The sequence below is a fragment of the Protopterus annectens genome, chromosome 8.part0 (genome assembly GCF_019279795.1).
Source record: "Protopterus annectens isolate FY-2018-M chromosome 8.part0, PAN1.0, whole genome shotgun sequence".
Classification (NCBI taxonomy): domain Eukaryota; kingdom Metazoa; phylum Chordata; order Ceratodontiformes; family Protopteridae; genus Protopterus; species Protopterus annectens.
This window is the reverse complement of record NC_056741.1, coordinates 1,229,371,745-1,229,394,189: the sequence shown is the minus strand read 5'-3', so window position 1 is coordinate 1,229,394,189 and position 22,445 is coordinate 1,229,371,745. Positions and strand designations below refer to the sequence as shown.

At 46.1% G+C, this 22,445-nt stretch overlaps 1 protein-coding gene across 1 annotated transcript in view; it reads left to right on the top strand.

Moving 5' to 3' along the window:
* Nucleotides 1-22,445, top strand: part of UBA1 (ubiquitin like modifier activating enzyme 1) — a 2,903,587-nt gene that overhangs the window by 2,777,892 nt on the left and 103,250 nt on the right. The window contains exon 34 of the mRNA XM_044080725.1: nt 4,786-4,886. Within this exon, the coding sequence (XP_043936660.1) occupies nt 4,786-4,886 (101 nt within the window). The remainder of the gene's footprint in view (nt 1-4,785; nt 4,887-22,445) is intronic.

Here is a 22,445-nt window from a genome sequence, read left to right as displayed (position 1 = left end):
CCCAGCTGAGAGCCAGTCATTTCCAGTTCCGAGCTCTGACCTTTAGTCTCACTACTGCCCCCTAGAGTTTTCACCAAATGCATGGCAGTAGTGGCAGCTCACTTGAGACTACAAGGATTCAGAGTGTTTCCGTATCTGGACAACTGTCTGATTTCCACTCTGACCAGGCATCTACTCATACAAGCAAGGGACTGACAAGTGTGTTCAAAACTGCACAGCTCAATAAACTACAAAAAAAAATTGTATTTGAAGCCGTCTCAAAATCTAGAATTTATAGGAGGCAGTCTAGAGACAGCATGAATGGTAGCCAAACTTCAACCATGAGAGTTGGTACCATCTGTAGTCAAGTCATGACTTTGCTTCAAGGAAAGTCTATATTGCCATAAGAAGGCATGCCTGGATGTGTCTAAGCGATTTTCCAGACGTCCTTCATCAGTGCTCCATTTGACGGAATATCTTTGTGGTCCATCTGTCAAACCCTTACCTACAGCGAACAAGAAGGAAAGATCCTGTCTGCCATGGGAATCAAGTTGTCTACCCCTCAACAAACCTTCTCTAGAAATCAGAGAAGGCAGTAGGAAGATGTAGTTCGGCAAGTCTCTGGGACCTCTCCAAGATCTGCATGAGGACAACTCCTCCAGAGGCAGAAGAGGCAGTGAAATGGTAGACATCACCCCAGAGGCAGAGGAGGCCTGCAAAATCTGGATTTCCACGATTCCTTCACAGACGGATCCTTTCAGTGCTCCTGAGGTGCTGCCCTCCTTTAGAGGAAGTCAGGGGAGCAATTGTCCTTTCACCCGGACACCTGGAATACTACAAGAAAAGATTCCTGGGTTTTAAATATAATATTTAGAGGCTACTTCATATTGTTTTTCTAACCCTGAATCTGCAAGAGGAAAAAGCTTCTCTATGTCCCAGCTAGTCAGAGGAAAGCAGCAGGTCAAGAAATTCAAAAGCTGCTAGACAAGAGTCATCCTGGAGGTCCCACCAGGCCAAATAGGAGTCAGAACTTTCACTTCTTTTTAGTGCCCAAAAAGACAGAGGACCCAAGACCAATTTTTGATCTAAGCAGACTGAATCAGTATGTGAAAATGGTATTTTGAATGGTCACAGCCCAGTGCATTCTGCCATTTCTTTGCAAGGACAATTGGATGTGCTGTATTGATCTTCAGGATGCATGCTGTCACATCAAAATACACAGATGCTTCCAAAGACATTAATGCTTTCAGCTGGGAGCCACTCGCTACCAATTCAGAGCCCTGCCTTTTGGATTCACCACAGCCCCAAGGGTATTCACCAAATGCTTGGCGCTGGTGGCAGCTGACCTAAGACTTAAAGGATTCCGAATGTTTCCATATTTAGACAACTGGCTCTTCACTTACCCCTCAATGCATCTCCTTCAACAATCCAGGGACTGCTTGCTCCAGATTTGTTACTCACTGGGAATAACTATAAATTATTTCAAATCCAGTCTTACACCAGTACAGAGTCTGGAGTCTATTGGTGCACATCTAAACACAAGACAAATTGCATTATTGCCAACTCATTGCAGACGCTCTCAAATCTCAGGTTCATCACATTCTTTCCCATCCATCTTTTCCAGACAGATTTATTCAAGTGCTAGGATGTGTGACAGCAGTAGTAATGCTTCCCTTAGCACAGTACTATATGCTTGGGCTCCAGCTTTTCAGTGGTCAGTTCTCCGACAACCCTTGTCTCTTTCAGTCAAGCTTAGACAGATTTGCAAACACCACATCCATTGGTGGCTCCATTTGGACATTTATCTAGGTCAGGCCTTTGTTCTACTACCCCCACTGACCAACGTGACTATGGATGCTTCCCAGTTGTGGTGGGGGGGACATGCGTGGGAAAGACCGTCCAAGACAAATGGTCCACCCAAGACATCAGTTTGCATATTAATGTCATGGAGATGAGAGCAGTCTTAAAAGTGTTGCAAGTATTCCAAGATGCTCTTCCTCTGTGGACTACTACAATTAACCAACAGCATGTCTGTAGTCTGGTACATCAACAAACAAGGCGGATCCCCTGTCTTACGCTTTCTGCAGAGATGCTATGAGTGTGGCAATGGGCGATCTCCACCAACAGCTTTCTAGTTGCAATGCACATTCCAGGGAAAACCAGCATACTAGCGGACAAATTAAATGTGTCCATTCTGATGCCTTACAAATGGTGTCTCAAGCAATCAGTGGCAGAGAAGATTTTCCATAGGTGGGGCCAACCTTGCTGTGACTTCTGTACGTAATGTATATTTTGCGCTAATCCCCCCTCATGGAGAATCATTGAGAGGTGCTCTAGTCCATGTTTGGCCATCTTGTCTCCTTTATGTATATCCCCAAATTTCTACAGAAAGCAATCTGGATGAAGAGCTCAGTCATCCTCATTGTCCCTAACAGGCATCATTCCCCTTCCGTTAGTCTCAGCTTCGTTATCCTCCCTGAATACTGGACCCAAATCCATATCTCCTCTCTCACCCCTCTGGGATGAGTCATCCCAATATCCTAGCCCTCAAAATAACTGCATGGCTATTCTAGTTCCACTAAGAGTCAGACAGCCGAGGATTTCTTTCCCAGTACATACCATTATGTTGTCCTTGCAGAAAGACTGTTGCACCAGGTAGCTTTACAAGAGCAAATGGGCAAGATTTTCCCTTTGGTTATTGAGAAAATGTTTACCCTTTTTCTGCCCTGGTCTTGTTGATTTTCTGGGTATTATTTTTAAAGAAGGGGCTAATTTTCTGTGCTTAAACTACAGTTGGCAGTCATTTCAAATTTTCATATAGGAGTTAGAAATCATTCTTTGGCTTCTTCAAAATTATGTAAAGTCTTTCTGAAAGGCATTTTTCTCATTGGTCCTTCAATAAAGGATCCTTCACCTCTGTGGGATCTAACTGTGGTACACAAGTTCTGACTTAACCTTTGAACCTTTAGCCAAAAATAATTTAGGTGTCTATCATAAAGAACAGTCTTTTTAGTAGCCATCACTTCTGCCAAAAGGATTTCTGAACTCAAGGCTCTTTCATCAAAGACTCTGTATATTATTTTCTATAAAGACAGGGTTACTTTACAAACTAACCCTTTTTACCAAAAGTGGCTTTTGAATCTAACAACCAATCCATTCATCTGCTGTTTTTTATTTCCAGAGTTTTCTTACAAAGGAGAATATATGCTACATCTCCTGGATGTATACAGACTGTTACATTTTTATCTACACAACAAAACAGATTAGAAAATCAGATCAGCTGTTTGTGTTGTCCTCATCAAACCGACTGGATTATCTAGTTTTTAAAGTTACATTGGTTAAATGGATTACTTACTGCATTTCTTAAACCTGTTTTCAACAAGGCATTTCTTTACCAAGACTTCCTAAAGCTCACTTAATTGGATCCATGACCACTTCATCTGCCTTTTGATCCAGAACGTCTGTTGATATTGCGCAGCAGACACATGGTCTAAATGCTCATACCTTTGTTACTCCATACAGATTGGATCCAGTATCCAGAAGCAGAGATGCCTTTGGCTCAGCACTTCTTCGGAATTTATTTCCGTGAGGGCCACCCAAGATTAACTTAGCCGGGGACTCTGTCCCATTTGTTGAAGAATGGAAAGGACATAGTCAGATTTAAGTTATGTACTCACCATAACTAGGCATCTGTGTTGTCCATTTTCATTCTTCCTCTACTTCCTTCCCATCCACCTCCCTTCATATAATCATCTGGAGGAACCTATTGGATTTATTATTGGAACCTATTGTTCCAGGTTTGAGCCCTGTTCTTTAATCTATCCATTTCTTTATCTAATTTAATGGCACCAGACTCCATCTGAGGTTTTCGGCCTGGATTAGGGCATTGAGTAGAAGGAGGAGCTTAAGTGTTCGATCCAAAGTCTGTAGTATGCTGCCTAGTCAGATCCATAACCCGTTCATTGAGGAAGAATGAAAATGGACAACACAGATATGTTGTTATGGTGAGTACATATTTATTATAGGTCTCTCACTGTAATTGATGGGTCATGATGTCTGGAGAGGGGTTTGAAGATGGCCATTCGTATTAAAAAAAATTATATGTAGGATATTGAAATACTTGTTTCTGCATAAATATTTCTTACCACAGAAAGCCCTTGCTTTTGCTTAGTCAAGCCTTGACCATCCCTGTGTAGACACAGAACTATGGAAAGTGCTGAAATGAAAAGGTGGTGCATCCCGGGACAAATTTATCAAAAGTCTGTTTCACAATCTGCTCGATGGTACCCCTCACCACTACCATCAGTCATCCTCTTGTGTTGCACCATTTCAGAAAAGGGGATCAAGTTGGATGAAGTAGATAGAGTAGGTTAGTTTGCAGTTTTTCACCAAGTTCACAGAAATGTCTTAAATAATGTAAGACTCCTTACCCGAACTGTAAAACACAATACTGCAGGTACTGACACTTTAAATAGTAAACTGAGATTTGAAAAATGCAGTCAATTTAATTAAATTTCAAAACTTGCTAATTATACCTTTTAAGCCCACCATCACTCTTTCTTTCGGAGTAAGGGGAATACTCCCAACATAACATAACCCCAGACTTTGCATATATTCCCCTCATTCACATTTTCATTTCTGCTGTTCCAAGAATCACTGTTAAAATTTATGGCATTTGAACAGTCACCCCATCTGTATACTTGAAAATTAAGCAAAGTAGTGTGTGAAGTTTGACTTTTATACATTGAGTGTAACGTAACAGAAAATGTGTAAAGTTATTGAACTGAATGCCGTGCCTCTTTACAGAAAGAACACAAGCTGGAAATCACAATGTTATCACAGGGCGTGTCAATGCTCTATTCTTTCTTCATGCCTGCGGCCAAATTAAAGGAGCGCCTGGATCAGCCGTAAGTACCTTTTAGCACCATCTACCATATGAATTCTTTTGAATTTGTTCTTTCATATCTTTGAGAATCTGTATAATATTTAGTTAATAGAAGTTGAAACTACTTTTTAATGTATACACACACACAGCATCTCTTAATATGGAACATGGGCATTTGATGCGTTTGTCCTAAATGTTATCTTAGCATAGTCAAGTATCATGTGGATAGAGTGCCTATGTTTTGTAGGAAGCAAGCTCTACTGCAACCCTCAAGTAGTTGGGCTTGCCACCACATTATTACTACTATTTTAGCAGTGTACACAAGCTCAGGAAAGGGGGGGGTGGCAAGTTGTGAAACTTAGCTAATGTTTATATGTCTTCAAAGTTGGAATACAGTGATGTCCTCCTAGTCCCATGTTGCAGTATTCTTAATGTGGGATTCTCTGCCTCAAGCGACCCAAACGTCGTCTCCTATACAAAAGCTTAAGCCTGGTTGCTATAGGTCCATGGGTCATCACACATAGGCCCATAAATCAGGGGCCTTAAATGTGATGCCTGCACGCACAGACCTCAGAATTTTTCTGCTACAGTCGAACGTCGGATCGATCGCTCCTCTGCTATCAAGATGTGTAAAGCTAAGTACCCCGTGTGGGGATTTTGTTCTTTTACTATTGCTTGAACTTGGTTTGCTGACTTCCTTGTAGCAGATGTCCACCAAAAAGGGTAAATGCAAATGCGGAAGCCAAATTCCACAGAGACTCACATGACCATTACTTTTTTTGCGTAGGCCGGGAAGATTACCACACCTCCTGTCCCATTTGCCAATCCTTCGTCCCAGAGACACTCAGAAGCCTTCTGGCCATCCTTGAGCTTTACTTGGATAACCCGAGGCTAAAATAGTTGGCACTTAGGATGGATCCAGAGTTGGCCACCCAGGTGGAACTTCCACGGAAAAAGGCAAAGATTCCTCGACCTACTTCCTCTGCCTCTCCTCTGGATGACCCGCCAGCCGCTGATGTAGGGGTTGAGGGATGTTCGTTAGAGCCTTCTACTTCACAGATTCCCCTTGAAGTCGCTGCTGAGGTACCAGCTGGCATGTCCACAGAGATTGCTCAGACGACTGTTACAACCGAAGTGGAGCAGGCACCAGGCTCCACTGAATGCCTAACTGGAATGCCAGAATCCGAGGCCCCAGAAAATAGGCGTTCTCCCAAAACCACTCCTTTGAAAAGGAAGTAAAAAACTAAACATGCATCTCCTCATGCTGAAGGTGTACCTGACTGGCAGTCTTTCACTCGGTCCTTAATGCAGGCCTTCGTGGCTCTCAGGCCCTCCGCCTCCTCTACCATCCCTATCCTTAGCCTAAGGCCTGCCTCAGCTACTTCTATTCCCCTTGTCACTTCTCATGAAAGAGAAGCGGAAGAAGAACTTTACTCTTAATCATCAGATGAGTCCATTACTTACTCATTACAGATTGCATCTCCCCTGGAATATTATTCCGCTGATGAGGAATCCATAGAAGGGGACTCATCCCCCAGAAGACATCACTTTTGGAGAGACCATTACCAAAATGAAAGAGTATTTTAAATGGAATACTTCCCAAATGACTGAAACTCAGATATTTTGAGTTACTTCAAGTTGAATCCCCCTCCCCATCTGCAATCCTTCCAGTTGTACTTGCATGTCTGGATGCATTTGCTTTAGCATCTAAAAGTCCTGATTCTCAGCCACCAGCTCCTAAGAGACCTGGCCATATCTATAAGGTGCCTGATGACAAGAAATTTCTTGTGAAACCCCCTTTGGCAGACCCGACAGTGATTGCTGTAGCCCCAGACAAGCAGTCAAGACTTATCCCATCCTTGTCCCTTCAGCCTGCAGACAAGAACAGCAAAAGTATGGACATGCTAGACAAGAATATCTCTATACCTCCTCCTCCCCAGCCTTCAGCACTATTAATTATCAAACACTCATGATTAAATATGCCTTGGATCTGGTATCCTGAGCATCTTCACTCCTATCCCCCCTGTCTGACTCCCCTAACAAAACGGAATTACAATCAAAACTCTCCCTGGCTTCTCGGGTAGCCCAGACATTCAATTTGATGCAGCTATGATGCAGATGAAGCCTCTGTTAGGTCTGTTGCATTCGGATTAGTGTTACGCAGATACTCATGACTAAGACTTCAACCCCCTGCCTGAGGGCATCAAGTCCAGAATCCTTGATGCTCCACTAGACCATAACTTCCTGTTTGGCAAACAGTCCACTGAACTATTTAAAAACCTTCAGGAGAAAAGTAAGGAGCTTCAAGATATTAAACACCTTCTGGTGTCTCCCATACCAAAATACTACTGAAATTTTCCAGCAAAGACCACTTATAACAGGAGAACTCCCTCCACTGCTGCACCTCCTACTTCCAGGCACAGAAAAGGAACCAGGAGACAGACCTCTTCCAGACCAGCCTCTTCTCAGCCTGCTCCCAGACAGCCCTTTCATGACAGAAATAGCACCAACAATGCTTAACTGCTTTGCCTACCTCCCCCTGTCAGTTCGTCTCTACCACTGCCTGCCCCTTTGGAGAACTATCACTACAGATTGCTGGGATGGTCTTTGTGTTTCACTGTTGCAGTCATGACATTTGGGTTTCCCTGCCAGGGTAGCCCTCGGCCGGCCCGAATAACAGAGACTTAGTATTTCTGCGTCGGTTGCTGTCACTTGAGGACTGACGTCAGGTCGTCAGTAGTATAAAGTAAGGCAGCTGACGCCATTACATCAGTCTTTCTTGCCGTGGAGTCTGAACCAGAAGCAGTTAGCAAAACTGCTGGTCGGCCGCTACCTGAGTTTTCGTTTCCGAATTGAAGTTGGTCTTCTAAAGCTAAGTACCCCGTTGGGGATCCTTTTTTCTTGCACTAGCCGATGTCAGACAAAGTTAATTGTCTCACCTGTGGAAAGCAAATACCACACAGAGACTTCCACTCTTACTGCGTCACTTGTTTAGGCCCAGACCACAAAGTCCCCCGTTGTCACTTCTGTGCTTTGTTCAGTGCCAGAACTATCTGTCGTCTGGCCCTTATTGTAACCAGATAATGTTAAGTTGTCAATCTCGCCTTCATTCTTGCTTGATGGGTTCGGAGCCGATCCCTCGGCTCCGACTCGGCACTTGCTAAGCTCGAGAGTCACTTTTACCAGCTCGAGGCAGCCCCATATCCCATGATGCAAGGCGGTAAGTACCCAGATCTCGTTTGCCGCTTCGCTTAGGAGGTCTTCTTTTTACCAGCTCCTGGTAAGTTGTTCACTTTTGTGATATTTAAGCCCCTTTTTAGTCAAAACATTTTATTGATAGTTTTAAGTTTAATTTGTACCTTTTCTGACAGAAATTCCCTGTCTCCTTTAATTTTTTTGTTAGTCAATCTTTTCCCTATCCCATCCCCCCCCTGTTAGGGTGTGTGTGTTGGTTTATAGAATACCTTTTGGTATTTTATTTAACTTAATTTTGACTGGTGTGTGTGTGTGTGTTTTTTCAGCACCATGTCAAAGGAGAGGGTCTCAGGTTTTAAGAAGTGTGACTCGTGCTGTCAGAAGATGTCTCTGACAGACGGTCACACTTCTTGCCTGTATTGTCTGGGCCCTCTTCACCTGCAGGACTCCTGTGCTATTTGTCACTCCTTCAGCCAGAGAGTCCTGCAGGAGAGACGGAATAAACTGATTCTTAGGGGCCTTCTTAAGCCGGAGGGCTCTCCGGCTAAGTCGGCTCTACCAAAATCAGTAAAACCTTCCAAGGCCCAGGCTTCTGTATCTAAGCCTGCGGCCTCGGCTCCGACTGGCACTGAGTCGAGACCGGCTCCGGCTGGAGCCGATTCTAGCTTGACAAAGCCTTCTGCACCGATGGCTATCGGTGCCGAATCTGTATTGACCACTTCGATGTCGGCTCCGACACCCATGTGGCACAGGCATCGGTGTCGGCTCCGATCGGCTCCGACACCGTTACTTTGGTGGCTGTATCGGCTCCGGCTGGAGCCGATACATCGAGGCTTCCTGTCGGCTCCGACAGGATCTATTGTATCGGCTCCGATGGCTCATTCCAGGAAGAGGTCGAGGTCTCCTTCCTTGGAGCCGATACTTTCGGCTCCGGCTTCACCTCTTCTATCGAATCGGAGCCATCGGAGCCAATCTTCAAGGTCATCCAGGTTGTCAGATCATGACCTAGAGAGAGTGGTCAGTAGATTACTCAAGTCACAGGTACTGGCCCAAATGTTACACAGTCCGTCTCAACAGACGACTGTTGGTCCACACCCCGTTACAGTTCCTCCTTCAACTCTACCCCAGAGCTTGGAGTTGGAGTCTTCGGGAATGGTTACTGCTACGGCTGGAGGACGGATACCCCCTTCTGTTCCTTCAGCCTCTACTCTTATCTCCTCTTCGAGACCTTCCTTAGAGGGATTCGGTGGTCGGGCTTCCATGGTCTCCTCCGAGGAGGTGAGTGGCATCGGACCCTTGTCCGAACCCGCTCTTCCCCTTGGAGCCTCGGCCTTGGTGAGCTCGGCTCCGACATCTGCCTCGGAGACTTCCCTTCGGTGGTCCCTGGAGTTCCTAGCTCTTGGGCGGGTTCTCTCGGACCTGCCTGGGAGGGAGCATTCGAGGTGATGAAGAGTGTACTGGCCACTGGTATCAGTCAGCAGTCTGTTCCCGTAGCTCCTCCCTCTATAGTACCTGTTGACATCTCTGCCACTTCTCTTGCTACAGGACCCAGAGATCCTCCGCCTCAGGTTTCCCCATTGGGAATTTCCCCTCTTCCGAGGATTCTCCTGATGTTTCGGGAGATCCTCCTAGGAAGAGGACTTGTAAGAGGAAGCATGTAGACTCCCCGAGTCTGTCACTTGGATACTGACTTTGATGAGTCAGAGGGATCCCCTAGATCCCCTCTGAGGATGTCTCCTTCTCAGACATCCTAGAACTTCTGAAACAGAGGGAAACTGGCCCACCAACAATCCCTCTGAGGATGAGTCAGTATACCTAGAGGCGTTTGGATCTCGTCCCTCCACCTCCTGGGTATCTCCGCCTTCGACCCCTTATGCAGGTGATTGCACGAAGGCGTGGGCAGCTCCTGACTCTGTAGAGCCAGTCCCTAGGAGGCCTTCAAAATTTATCACTGCCCCGGCGACAAACAATTCCTTACTAAGGGTGTCCCCGCTGATGCCATGGTGGTGGCTGCGGCCACCAAAAGGAACTTGCAGATCCTTCCGTGCCCGTCCATCCTCCTAATAAGGACTCTAGGACCATGGATAGGTAGTGGCGGATGTTTTCCTCAGCGACCTTTGCTATGCGTTCGCTGAATTACCTATGTCACTTCACCAGACTCCAAAGGGATATCCTGAAGGAGCTGGGAGAAGTAGTTCAGGATCCTACAGCTGCAGGGGCTCAAGAAAAATTGCTTCTCAGCTAGGAACCCTCAATTCCATTGCAAACTCCTCCATGCGGCTAATATCTTATGCTGCGGATGGAGCGAGTAGAGCCGCAGGCACAGGTGTGGCTCTTAGACGCCAAGCCTGGATGCGGCTATGTGATTTTGCGGATCCCTTTAAGGCGTCCTTCACAAATTCTCCCTTTGATGGGTCAGCTTTGTTTGGCCCTCAGGTGAAGGAAACCTTGACCAGGTGCGAGCAGGACGGCAAGACTCTTTCTGCTGTTGGAGTCCGTTTTTCCACCCCTTCTAGGCCTTATCCCAAAGGACAGAAGGGTGGGAAGATGTGGTTCCGTAAATCCCAAGGAGTCACGCCGGATTCACGTGGTCAGTTTACCCCTAGAGGCAGACGCCGCTCTAGAGGCAGAGGGGGTCCGAAGAACCAGGGAAACAGGGAGCCTCTCTCTGACAAGCCCTTTCAGCATCCCTGAGGTGTTGCCCGGCTGTCCCTCCTTGGTGGCAGTCGGGGGAAGATTATCACTGTACCCAGAAGCCTGGCATTCCCTCACTCAAGACAGATGGGTACAGTCGATCATATCCAAGGGTTACATAATTCCTTTCGAGGAAAGTCCTTTCCCCTCAAATTCCCTTCCAGATGTACCACCGGTCTAAGGGACATTGCAGAGTTAGAAATCGCAAAACTACTGCAAAAAAGAGCCATTCAGCCAGTTACAATAGACCATTCAGAGCCCAGAATCTACTCAAGGTTCTTTTTGGTCCCCAAAAAGACGGGAGACTGGAGACCAATATTGGATCTCAGCAGACTCAACAAGTCTGTCAGGAAGACAAGATTTCGAATGGTCACTCTTCAGTCAATTCTGCCCTTCTTACAGAAGGACAACTGGATGTGCTCAATAGATCTTCAGGATGCGTACTATCACATCAAAATTCACAGACGCTCCAGGAGATTTCTCCGCTTTCGGCTGGGGTCCAGTCATTTCCAGTTCAGAGCCCTGCCCTTCTGTCTCACTACAGCCCCCAGAGTGTTCACCAAATGCATGGCAGTGGTCACGGCTCACCTGAGACGTCAAGGATTCCAGGTGTTTCCGTATCTCGACGACTGGCTCCTGTCAGCCACCACCAGGCATCAGCTTATACAAGCCAGGGATTACACAATAGACCTTTGTTCTCATTTGGGCATCTCAATCAACTTCGAAAAGTCATCCTTATCGCCCTGCCAGTCTATTACCTTCATAGGCAAACTTAAACACTGTTCGGATGTCAGCTACCCTTACAGAACAAAGAGTTTCAGACATTCAGACTCATGTCAGGATCATTCTGGCCAGCAAGAAAATACAGGCCAGAATGGTTCTAAAGGTATTAGGTCTCATGGCTGCGGCCATTACTCTTCTTCCCTGGCTCGATTCTACATGCCTTCTTCAGTGGATGCTGTTCACACAGTGGTCATACCAGCAACTTCCAATGCGTCACCAGATTCTGGTGACACAGACATGCAAAGAGCATCTTGCTTGGTGGATCACATCGACTCAGGTTCACCAAGGCAGATGCTTTGTACCTCCGTCCCCGATAGCCACTGTCACCACGGATGCCTCCCTGATCGGGTGGGGGAGTCATTATCAGGGCAGGATGGTTCATGGGACGTGGCAACCGTTCGAGTACCATCTGCACATAAATGTCCTGGAGATGAGAGCAGTGCTTTTAACGTTGCAAGCCCTCAACGACTTTCTTCCCGTAGGGACAATTGCAGTCCACACAGACAACATGTCTGTAGTTTGGTATATCAACAAACAGGGCGGAACCAAGTCCTACCCCTTGTGTCGAGAAGCGCTCAGACTTTGGCAATGGGCGATCTCCTCTCATCGGTTTCTGGTAGCAACGCATATCCCTGGGAAAACCAACATTATAGCGGACAGATTGAGCAGAGCTATCCTCATGCCTCACGAGTGGTCTCTCAAGCAGTCTATAGCGGAAGAGATTTTTCTGGAATGGGGTCGCCCATGTTGCGATCTTTTTGCTACTCCCCAAAACAGCAAATGTCCAGACTTCTTCAGCCTCTTCCCTCTATCAGGCCATCCCCCCAGAGACGCTCTGACCCAGGATTGGCCCCAGGGACTTCTTTATGCCTTCCCTCCATTTCCTCTGATCCCTCAGGTGATCCAGAAAGCTACCGTTTTGAGAGCCAAATTGATTCTCATTGCCCCTTACTGGCCTCGACAAGTTTGGTTCCCGTTCCTCCATCATCACCTTTTGGTGCAGCCGTGGCATCTGGACCCAGTGCCAGATCTACTGATTCACCAATCCGGTCAGCTGCACCGGTCAATCCCTTCTCTCAACCTCACAGCATGGTTGCTCCACTTCCTTCCTTAGCCAGGCTTCCTTTGATCTCTAACCCAGTTAGAGACATCATAGTAGCTTCACTAAAATCCTCTACCAGGAGGATTTACACAAGCAAATGGAAACGTTTCTCTTATTGGGCTAAGGCCCAAAATATTGATCCTTTTACTGCCCCTGTTCAGGCAGTTCTGGACTTCTTAGCAGAGATTTTTCATGCAGGCTCATCTTCTTCCACAGTCAGGGTTCAATTGGCTGCTATTTCCAATTTTCATGTCGGGATAGCAGATCATAATATTATGTCCCATAGGCTCTGCAGGGCCTTCTTGAAGGGAATTTTCCTACTAAAACCTCCAATCAGGAATCCTCCTCCTCAGTGGGATCTAAATTTAGTGCTGACATCCTTGATTCTTCCCCCCTTCGAGCCAGCTGTTTCTTGTTCCCTGAAATATCTTTCTTGGAAAATGTTATTTCTAGTGGCTATTACATCTGCCAGGAGGGTGTCTGAACTTCATGCATTTCGGTTCGACCCCCCTATTTGGTTTTTCACAAAGACAGAGTATCTTTGAGAACTAACCCAACCTTTTTACCTAAGGTCGCTTCAAAGAACAATTTGAATCAATCCATTGATCTCCCGGTATTTTTCCCTAACTATTCAGACAGAGCTGAACAAAAGCTACATTATCTTGATGTCCATCGTCAACTTAGATATTATTTGGACAGAACAAAAAAATTTAGAAAATCTGATCAACTTTTTGTTTCCTATGCGGATAATAAAAAAGGCCTTCCTGTTTCTAAAGTGACTTTGTCCAGATGGCTTTCTTCGTCATCACTGAAATTTATACGCTCAGGGGAAAACAGCTGTGCTCAAAACCTAAAGCACATTCAACTAGGAGTTTAGCTACTTCTACAGCTTTTCAAGCTAGACTTCCTTTGGACACTATTTGTGCAGCGGCCACTTGGGCTACTCCTCACACTTTTGTTTCCCATTACAAATTGGACTTGGCCTCCAGGGACAGAGCCAGTTTTGGCTCTACAGTCCTCAAGAGTTTGTTCCATTGAGCCACCCAGGATAGAGGTGCTAGGACGGTCCCATCAAGCAAGAATGAAGGCGAGTTTGACAAGTTAACATTAAGAAGTTATGTACCTATCATTACGTTGCATGTTAGTTGTCTTCTCGCCTTCTTTCTTCGACCCTCCCTCCTTCCCCCTGGCCTGGACAGACCTTGTATAAGAAACTATTATGCTAAAGACCATTCAGACCTGGTCCTTTTTCCATCTGTAAGTTTCTTCTTCCTTTGGGAAGTATTTTATGCTTGGTGTTATTGCCCTTTGTCAACAAACGAGATCTGGGTACTTACCGCCTTGCATCATGGGATATGGGGCTGCCTCGAGCTGGTAAAAGTGACTCTCGAGCTTAGCAAGTGCAGAGTCGGAGCCGAGGGATCGGCTCCGAACCCATCAAGCAAGAAAGAAGGCGAGAGAAGACAACTAACATGGAACGTTATGGTAGGTACATAACTTCTTATTTTCGTTTGCAGTCCTCGAATTCTAGCTTCGGCAAGCCATCCAACAGCAGATCTTCCGGAAAAAACGTAAAGATGAAGACAGAGACAGACTGCACAGGTCCAAACCTACCCACACTTCCATTAAGCTAGTCGTCAGTCCTCGGGTACTCAGTGAGGTGCTTTTGCAGCCCCTGATGCCCACTTCAGTTGATTCGCACACCGCTACCGAGAAACTTTCGGAGTCCGGTATGCCGCAAAACTTTTCGATTAAGGATCTTACAGTCGTGTCTACCTTGGATGGGTCCGAGCCACTGAGCAGGCACCGGCTTCCGGGGAAGTCCTTTGCACTACCGAATCTCGACACAAACCTATGTCTTCTTTTGCGAATACCATTCTTTCAAAAACAGTTTTTTATGCCCAGGGTTCGAACCACACCCAAGAAACCGACAACCCACTCTCAGGCGCCTGCTACCTTGCCTCAGTCTCAGATGCTTAAAATGGAAGATCTTATGCTGATCAGGAGAAAGCCAAGCTACCCCTTCAAAAAGGAAGAGAGATCTGTCGCCTTGTACTTTTGTCTGAACAAGAATCAGATGAATCTGATGTATCTGACTATGAAGGCATGCAACCCCTCGCCTCTTATGAGGTTTCTGATGCAGAGGACTCCATTCCTTCAGCCTCTCCCCCCAGAGGATTTTTCTTTTGAGGAAACCCTGCATATTTAAAGGAACATTTCCAGTGGGAGAGTCAGGACTACCCTCAGTCCAAAATGAGACTCTGGGAATTCCTAGATCTTCCGCAACACAGACCCTCGGCCATCCCCCCAGTCCTGGTTGTTGTGGATGATCTCCTTGAATCCAGCTTGACTCCTGACGCCCTACCTCCTGCTCCCAGAAAACCAGTCTGGTACTATAGAGTCCCTGACTCGTACAAATATCTTTTTAAAAATCCAGCAGCTGACCCTGAGGTCATTTGTCAAGGGCCAAAAGGGATTTTAAAGCAACCTCTGCTAAGAATCCCACCCCCTCAGACAGGGATTTTCGTGCATTGGACAGATGGGGTAAAAAAAAAAAAGTATACACCTCAGCTACTCTTGCCATCAGTGCACTAAATTGTCAGTTCCATATGCTGAAATATCAGTAACATACCTTGGAACTCCTTAAAATGTCTTTTATTTCTGCAAGTCAAGTTACTAAAACACTTTGCACTGTGTAGTTTTGACGCCCTAGAAGCTTTTTGCAAGGAAGCAGTCACTGGATCTATCACTAGAAGACCTGCATGTCTTAAGGAACAACCCCTGCTTGACCATATCAAATCTAAATTGTTTGATGCCCCCTTGCACAAATAACTTAATTGGCACTAAGGCAGAAGAGATCTTAAAAAAGATGGAAGAAAATGCAAAATCTGTGCAAACAGATTTCTTACGGGTCCAGCCCCTTAGGTTCAGCAGGCATTGCCCCTCCAAGCACTGGTCCTTTCCTGCTCCGAGTGAATAGGCCCATCCTAGGCCCTATGGAAGCAACCCACCCCCCCCCCCCCAGACAGCAGCCTCAGGGAATACCAAGATCTAAGCAGTGGACTATGTCCACTTCATAACCAAGGAGTTTTAAGCCACCCCCTTATGGTACGAATTCACAATGACTCGCCTCTTCCCAACCTCTCCTCTGCCCACCTTTATTTACCCCGAGGTGGAAAACTCTCCTTTCACTCAAGCACCTGGGCTACCATTAACAAGGACCAATGGGTTCTGAACATTGTGTCTCAGGGTTAAAAATTCTCCTTCCACACCCTTCCAACCCTAAAAGGGTTCCCATATCTACCACCAAGTCAGTGGGCAGAGGCTCAAAAGCAAATCCACTCCCTGCTCTCTCTATGATGCAGATGAAGCCTCTGTTAGGTCTGTTGCATTCGGATTAGGCCAAGGCTTCTACTCCAGACTTTTTCTGTTCTCCAGAAAAGAAGGCACCTGGCGCCCCATCCTCGATCTATCCATTCTAAACACCTTCCTGGTGATCCCAAAATTCAAAATGCTCACCCTCCAGCAGCTGCTACCCATGCTCTCCAAGGACGCTTGCCTAGCCACCCTAGATCTAAAAGAGGCCTACCTCCACATTTCTGTCGGGGAATCATGCAGGAAATATCTCCTCTTCTGGGCAGGATCTCAACACTTTCAGTTCTCTGCGCTTCCCTTTCGCTTATCTACTGCTCCCAGAGTTTTCACAAAATGTCTCCGGCCATTGTCTTTTGCAGACAAAGAAATATTCATATTTACCCATACTTAAACGACTGCCTTATTTAGGCAGACAGCCAGGAAATGCTGCTCAAACATCTGACCTTTCTAAAGACCCTACTAACCTCCCTAGGGTACACAATCAACGAAAAGAAATCCAAGCAGGTGCCCACCCAAAGGATATTCTTCCCGAGAGCAAGTCTGGACACAGCATCCCAGATGGCATACCTTACACCAGAGAAACAAATTTTCCTGACAGCGTACTTCTCTCAACTGGCCACCAGGCCCCAGCTATCTGCAAGGAAGATCCTGCAAGCTCTGGGGTTCATGGCATCTTGCATATAACTCATTCCGTATGCCAGACTGCATATGAGGAAACTTCAGTGGTACCTAAAGAGCCTTTGGTGTCAACACTCTCAAGACCTGGAAACTCTTCTTACCAATAATTCCTTGCCTCAGAAAGGAATTTCTCTGGTGGGCAACAGCATACTCCCACAAGGGCTACCTTCTCCCCACCCCACCCCCTGCCGCCCAGACCCTAACCACAGATGCATCAGACTATGCTTGGGGTGCACACCTGGATGGCAGGTGCATACAAGGCTAATAGAACCCTCAGCAAATCCCCCTGCACATCATTCAAAAAGAGATGATGGCTATGCAGCACACCTTGATAGCTTTGAAAGCTCTTCTCTCTCCAGGGGATGATCTTCGTGTTTCACTGTTGCAGTCATTACATTTGGGTAATCCTGCTGGCAGGTTGCCCTCAGCCGGCCTGAATTCCAAAGTCTTGGGTCCTGCGTCAGCTGCTGTCGCCCCTTCCCTGACGTCAGGTTGTCAGGGGTATAAAAGAAGCTGCCAACGCCATTTTCTTCAGTCTTTCTTACCGCGCGGTACCCGAAGCAGAAGCAGTTTGCAAGTGCCGGTCGGCCGACTTCTGAGATTTTCGTGTTTGAGTTTCAGATCCGAAGTCTTCAATAAAGCTAAGTACCCCATTGGGGAAACTTTTCTTGCTCCAGACCGATGTCAGAAAAAGTTAATTGTATTTCTTGTGGAAAGCAAATACCTCATAAAGATTTTCATTCTTACTGTATTCCTTGCCTAGGCCCTAATCACAACGTTACTGGTTGTCTGTTTTGTGCTAGATTTAACCAACGCACTATTAAGCGTCTGTATGATTTTGCTTTAAACTTTTTTGGATGCTGGTTTAATTATCCTGAAATGTCATCGGATAGCCATCCGACTACCTGAATTTACAATAAAACGCAAAGAAAAGGATAGAGAAAAACAACCGGGGCCCAAAACCGACGAAGCTTCTCCTAAGCCAGTCGGCGGTTCTCAGTGAGGCGCTTTCGCAGCCCCTGACGCCCGCTACTTTAGAGTCGCAGGCTGCTACCGACTCCCACGTGGAGTCGGCCATGCCGCTGGATACCCGAGATATTGGAGCCTCAGATGCTAAACCCTCAGATGGGTCCGGAGCCACTGAGCAGGTACCGGCTTCTGAGGGTGTATTCAGACCTAAACATCTTTACATTAAAACGACTTCAGCTTCAAAGGCAAAGACTAAAGCACCTTCTAAATCAAGGAAACAAACTCAAGAGCCACGTGGGCAGGCCTCTATGCCCAAAAAACAGATGCTCAAAATGGCCGAAGACTTGATTACCTTGATCAGGGGTTTCCATCCCCCTCCTTATAAGAGGCCTAAGCAAGACACTGACTATGAATCTTCAGATCAGGTTTCTATTTCTTCTGATTCCTCTTCTGATCAGGAATATTCTCTGCCTCCCTATGAGGATTCTGATGCTGAAGAATCTATACCTTCAGCATCTCCTTCTGAGGACCACTCCTTTGGGGAAACCTTGCATACCATGAAGGGAGCATTTCCACTGGGAGAGCTAAGATTTTTCAGAATCTAAAAAGTGGCTCAGGGATATTCTTTTACTACCTCAGCACAGGCCTCTAGCCATTCCACCTGTGTTAGACATTGTAGATGATGTGTGTTCGGAGTCTGGTCTGACCCCTGACTCCTTACACCCAGCTCCTGTTAAGCCTGACAGATATTACAGGGTTCCTGACTCTCACAAATTTATTTTTAAAAACCCCTGCTGCTGACCCAGAAACTATTTCACAGGGTCCAAAGGGAGTTGAGGCTTCCACTGCAAAAAACCCAACTCCCTCTGACAGAGATTCAGCGGCACTGGATAGATGGGGAAAAAGGGTTTACACATCTGCAACTTTGGCTATAAGGGCCTTAAACGGTCAATTTCATATGCTTAAGTATCTGCAACATGTCATGGTATTGCTTGAACAGGAAATGTTAAATTCTGAATGTGCAGAAAACACGGAAATGCAGGATTTATTGTATGCAGCAGAACAAGTTGGAAAACATACTTTACAGTGTGGTTTTGATTCTTTGGAGGCCTCCGGCAGGGCCGCAATTACGGGTTCTGTAACTAGGAGGCATGCTTGGTTAAAGGAACAAAATCTGCCTTATGTTAAAGTTAAATTACTAGATGCACCTTTACAGCATGATACTTTGGTGTTAAGGCAGAAGAGGTGTTAAAGAAAATGGAGGACAAAGCTAAATCTATGCAAACAGTCAAATGATTTTTTACAAGTACAGCCACCTAGGTTTAGTAGACACTGGCCTACTAAAAATTGGTCCTTTCCTGTGTCAGACAGACCTCAAAGGGGCAGATCCAGACACCCTAGGGGCAGATCCCAGGCGCAAGGTTCTTGTAGGCCCAAGCAGTGGGGTGCTTTTACCTCCAAAGCTGGAGAAGATGGATCACAAACGTACAGAAAACAGTCCCAATGACTTCCCCCTGCCTGCACCAAGCACTTACCTTCTGGCAGCACCCTTAGGGGGAAAATTAGCACTTTTTGTTCAAAATTGTCACATCAATAACCCAGGACAAGTGGGTTCTAAACATAGTGTCACAAGGCTACAAGTTCCATTTCCATACTCTGCCAAAGGCAAACGGCTGGCCAGATCTGCCAAAAAATCAATGGGCAGAGGCACAAAAACAAGTCTCATCCCTCATGGACATGGGGGCCATTCAACAAGTACCAGAGCAAGAGCAGGGACAAGGATTTTACTCAAGACTGTTCTTGGTACCTAGAAAGGACAAAGCCTGGAGGCCGATACTGGACCTATCTATTCTGAACACTTTCCTGGATATTCCAAAATTCAAAATGTTGACTTTGCAGCAGCTTCTGCCCATGCTGGGCAAGAATGCTTGGCTTTTGACTTTAGACCTAAATGAGGCATACCTGCATGTTCCAATCAGACAGTCATGCAGAAGATACCCAAGATTCAAGGCTGGTTCAATGCATTACCAATTCACTGCACTGCCCTTTGGCTTATCTACTGTGCCCAGGGTCTTTACAAAGTGTCTGGCGCCAGTAATTGCATTCTGCAGACAGAGGAATACAAGTATATCCTTACTTGGACGACTGTCTCATTCAAGCAGAGAACAAGGACATTCTTCTTAAACATCTGGCGTTTGTGAAGACTTCTGTGCCTAGGGTACACAGTCAACCAAAAGAAATCAAAACTAGTGCCCTCACAAGAGATAACATTCCTGGGTGCAAGCTTGAATACAACTGCCCAGATGGCTTATCTCACGCCAGGCAAAGAAAGGCAACTGACTACCTATTTCAAAATGTTGGCAACAAAGGCCCAGTTATCTGCAAGAAAAATTCTGCAGGCTTTGGGCTTCATGTCATCCTGCATCCTACTAATTCCATATGCAAGACTGCATATGAGGAAACTTCAGTGGTACCTAAAAAGTGTTTGGACTCAACATTGCCACAGCCTAGAAACAGTCATTGCTCTCAATCCCTGCCTGCAACAGGAGTTTAGATGGTGAGCAAAGGCTTGTCACCAGAACAATGGGCAGCCATTCACATTACCTCCAGCCAGGCAGACACTAACATCGGATGCATCAGACTATGCCTGGGGAGCCCACATGGCAGGAAGATGCATTCAGGGCACATGGTCCTCAAACCAAATGCATCTACATATCAAATCAAAAAGAGATGTTAGCTATTCAGAATGCCCTGACAGCCTTCAAGGACCTACTTCATCCGGGATAACTACTGATAAAGACGGACAACACCACGGTCATGTGGTATATAAACAAGCAGGGGGGGCACACATTCGTACTCCCTTTGCAGACTAGCCATGACCTTGTGGGACACAGCTCTGACTTACCAAGTACATCTGCAGGCACAATTCCTGCCAGGAAAGGAAAATACTCTGGCAGATGAACAAAGCAGAAACATCATGGATCCCCGCGAGTGGAAGCTGGATCCACAAGTCTTCAGCATGATAACAAGGAAATGGGGATGCCCGGACATAGATCTGTTTGCTTCCCCTCTCAATTACCAACTAAAAAGATTCTGCACAAGGACTTATCACAGACAAGCATGGAAAGTGGACACCCTATCTTTCAGCTGGAGAAACCTATCAGAATATGCCTTTCCTCTACTGCCTCTCCTCCCCAAGGTGCTCCTAAAGGTCAGACAGGAGAAGTCAAAGATGATACTGATTGCCCCAAACTGGCTATGCCAGCACTGGTATCCAATACTAAGAAACTTATCTCTATACCCAGCTTGGACCTTAACTCAAATACCTCGACTACTGACCCAGCAAAACAATCGGATCATGCACAGCCAACTCAGGACATTAAACTTGGCAGCATGGCGGATAATCTAGTCATTCAAAAAACACTTCTCAGTAAAGCTGTGATGGACGTCATTCTGGAAGCCAGAAGGCCTAGTACTAAAAAGTCTTATGCTGGAAAATGGAAGAGATTCTGTGCCAGGAACCAGGCACAAGGAACTGATACAGCGGTACCAAAATATTCCTCAGATTTTGCAGTACTTAACTGAGATGCTGGACAAAGGCCTATCTTTTTCATCAATTAAAATTCATGCCTCTGCCATTCCCGCTCATTACAATACAGAGCCACCACTTTTTTCTCACCCTTTATTAAGGCAGTACCTCAGAGGAGCCAAAAATGTATGGCCCCCAAGGAGACTACCAGTACATGCATGGGACCTCAACTATGTCTTGGAAAAGCTCACCCTGCTTCCTTTTGAGCCAGCTGCTACTGCTGATATGAAGTTTTAATCTCGGAAAACAGCTCTGCTCTTAGCAATTACTTCTGCAAGACGAGTTTCAGAGCAACAGGCGCTCATGGCTGTGGAACCTTTAATCATTTTTCATCCCAACAGGGTCTCCCTGAGGTCAAACCCAACATTTATGCCTAAAGTAGTGGCCAGTGTGGCTCGGAACCAAGCCATCCATCTGCCAGCCTTTACCCAAATCCACAGAACAAGGGGGAGAGAATTCTGCATTCTTTGGACATAGACAGCTTAGATTCTACTTGGACAAAACCAGAGCTTTCAGAAAGAGCAATTACTAGTGGCGCATGCCGCAGGATCACAAGGAAAGCCTATCTCAAAGCAGACTATTTCTAAGTGGTTAGGCCACTGCATTTGATGTTAATCGTGTTACACTGCTGCAGTCATCACACGGGTTATCCTGCCATCAGGCGGTCCCGCAGTCTGCCAGAGTTCCAAAGTCTTGGTCCGGCGTCTGTTGCTGTCGCTTCTTCCCTGACGTCAGTGCACCAGGGGTATATGAGAGGCATCAGACGCCATTTTGTTCAGTCTTTCTTGACGCGCGGTGCCCGAAGCAGAAGCAGTTCGCAAGTGCCTGTCGGCCGACTCCTGAGATTTTCAAATCGAATTTCAGACCAAAGTCTTCAATAAAGCTAAGTACCCCGTTGGGGAAACTTTTCTTGCCTCAGTCCGATGTCAGAAAAAGTTAGCAATTGCATTTCTTGTGGGAAGCAAATACCTCATAAGGACTTTCATTCTCATTGCATTCCTTGCCTAGGCCCAGACCACAACGTCACAGGTTGTAGGTTTTGTGCTAGGTTTAACAAACGTACTATTAAACGTCGGTTTAATTTCACCCGACATTATTTTGGTAGGAAATTTAATTATACCATGCCGTCGGAGCAACCGACGACCGGAATGCATAAAAAACGCAAAGATAAAGACAGGCAGACGAGATCCAAACCA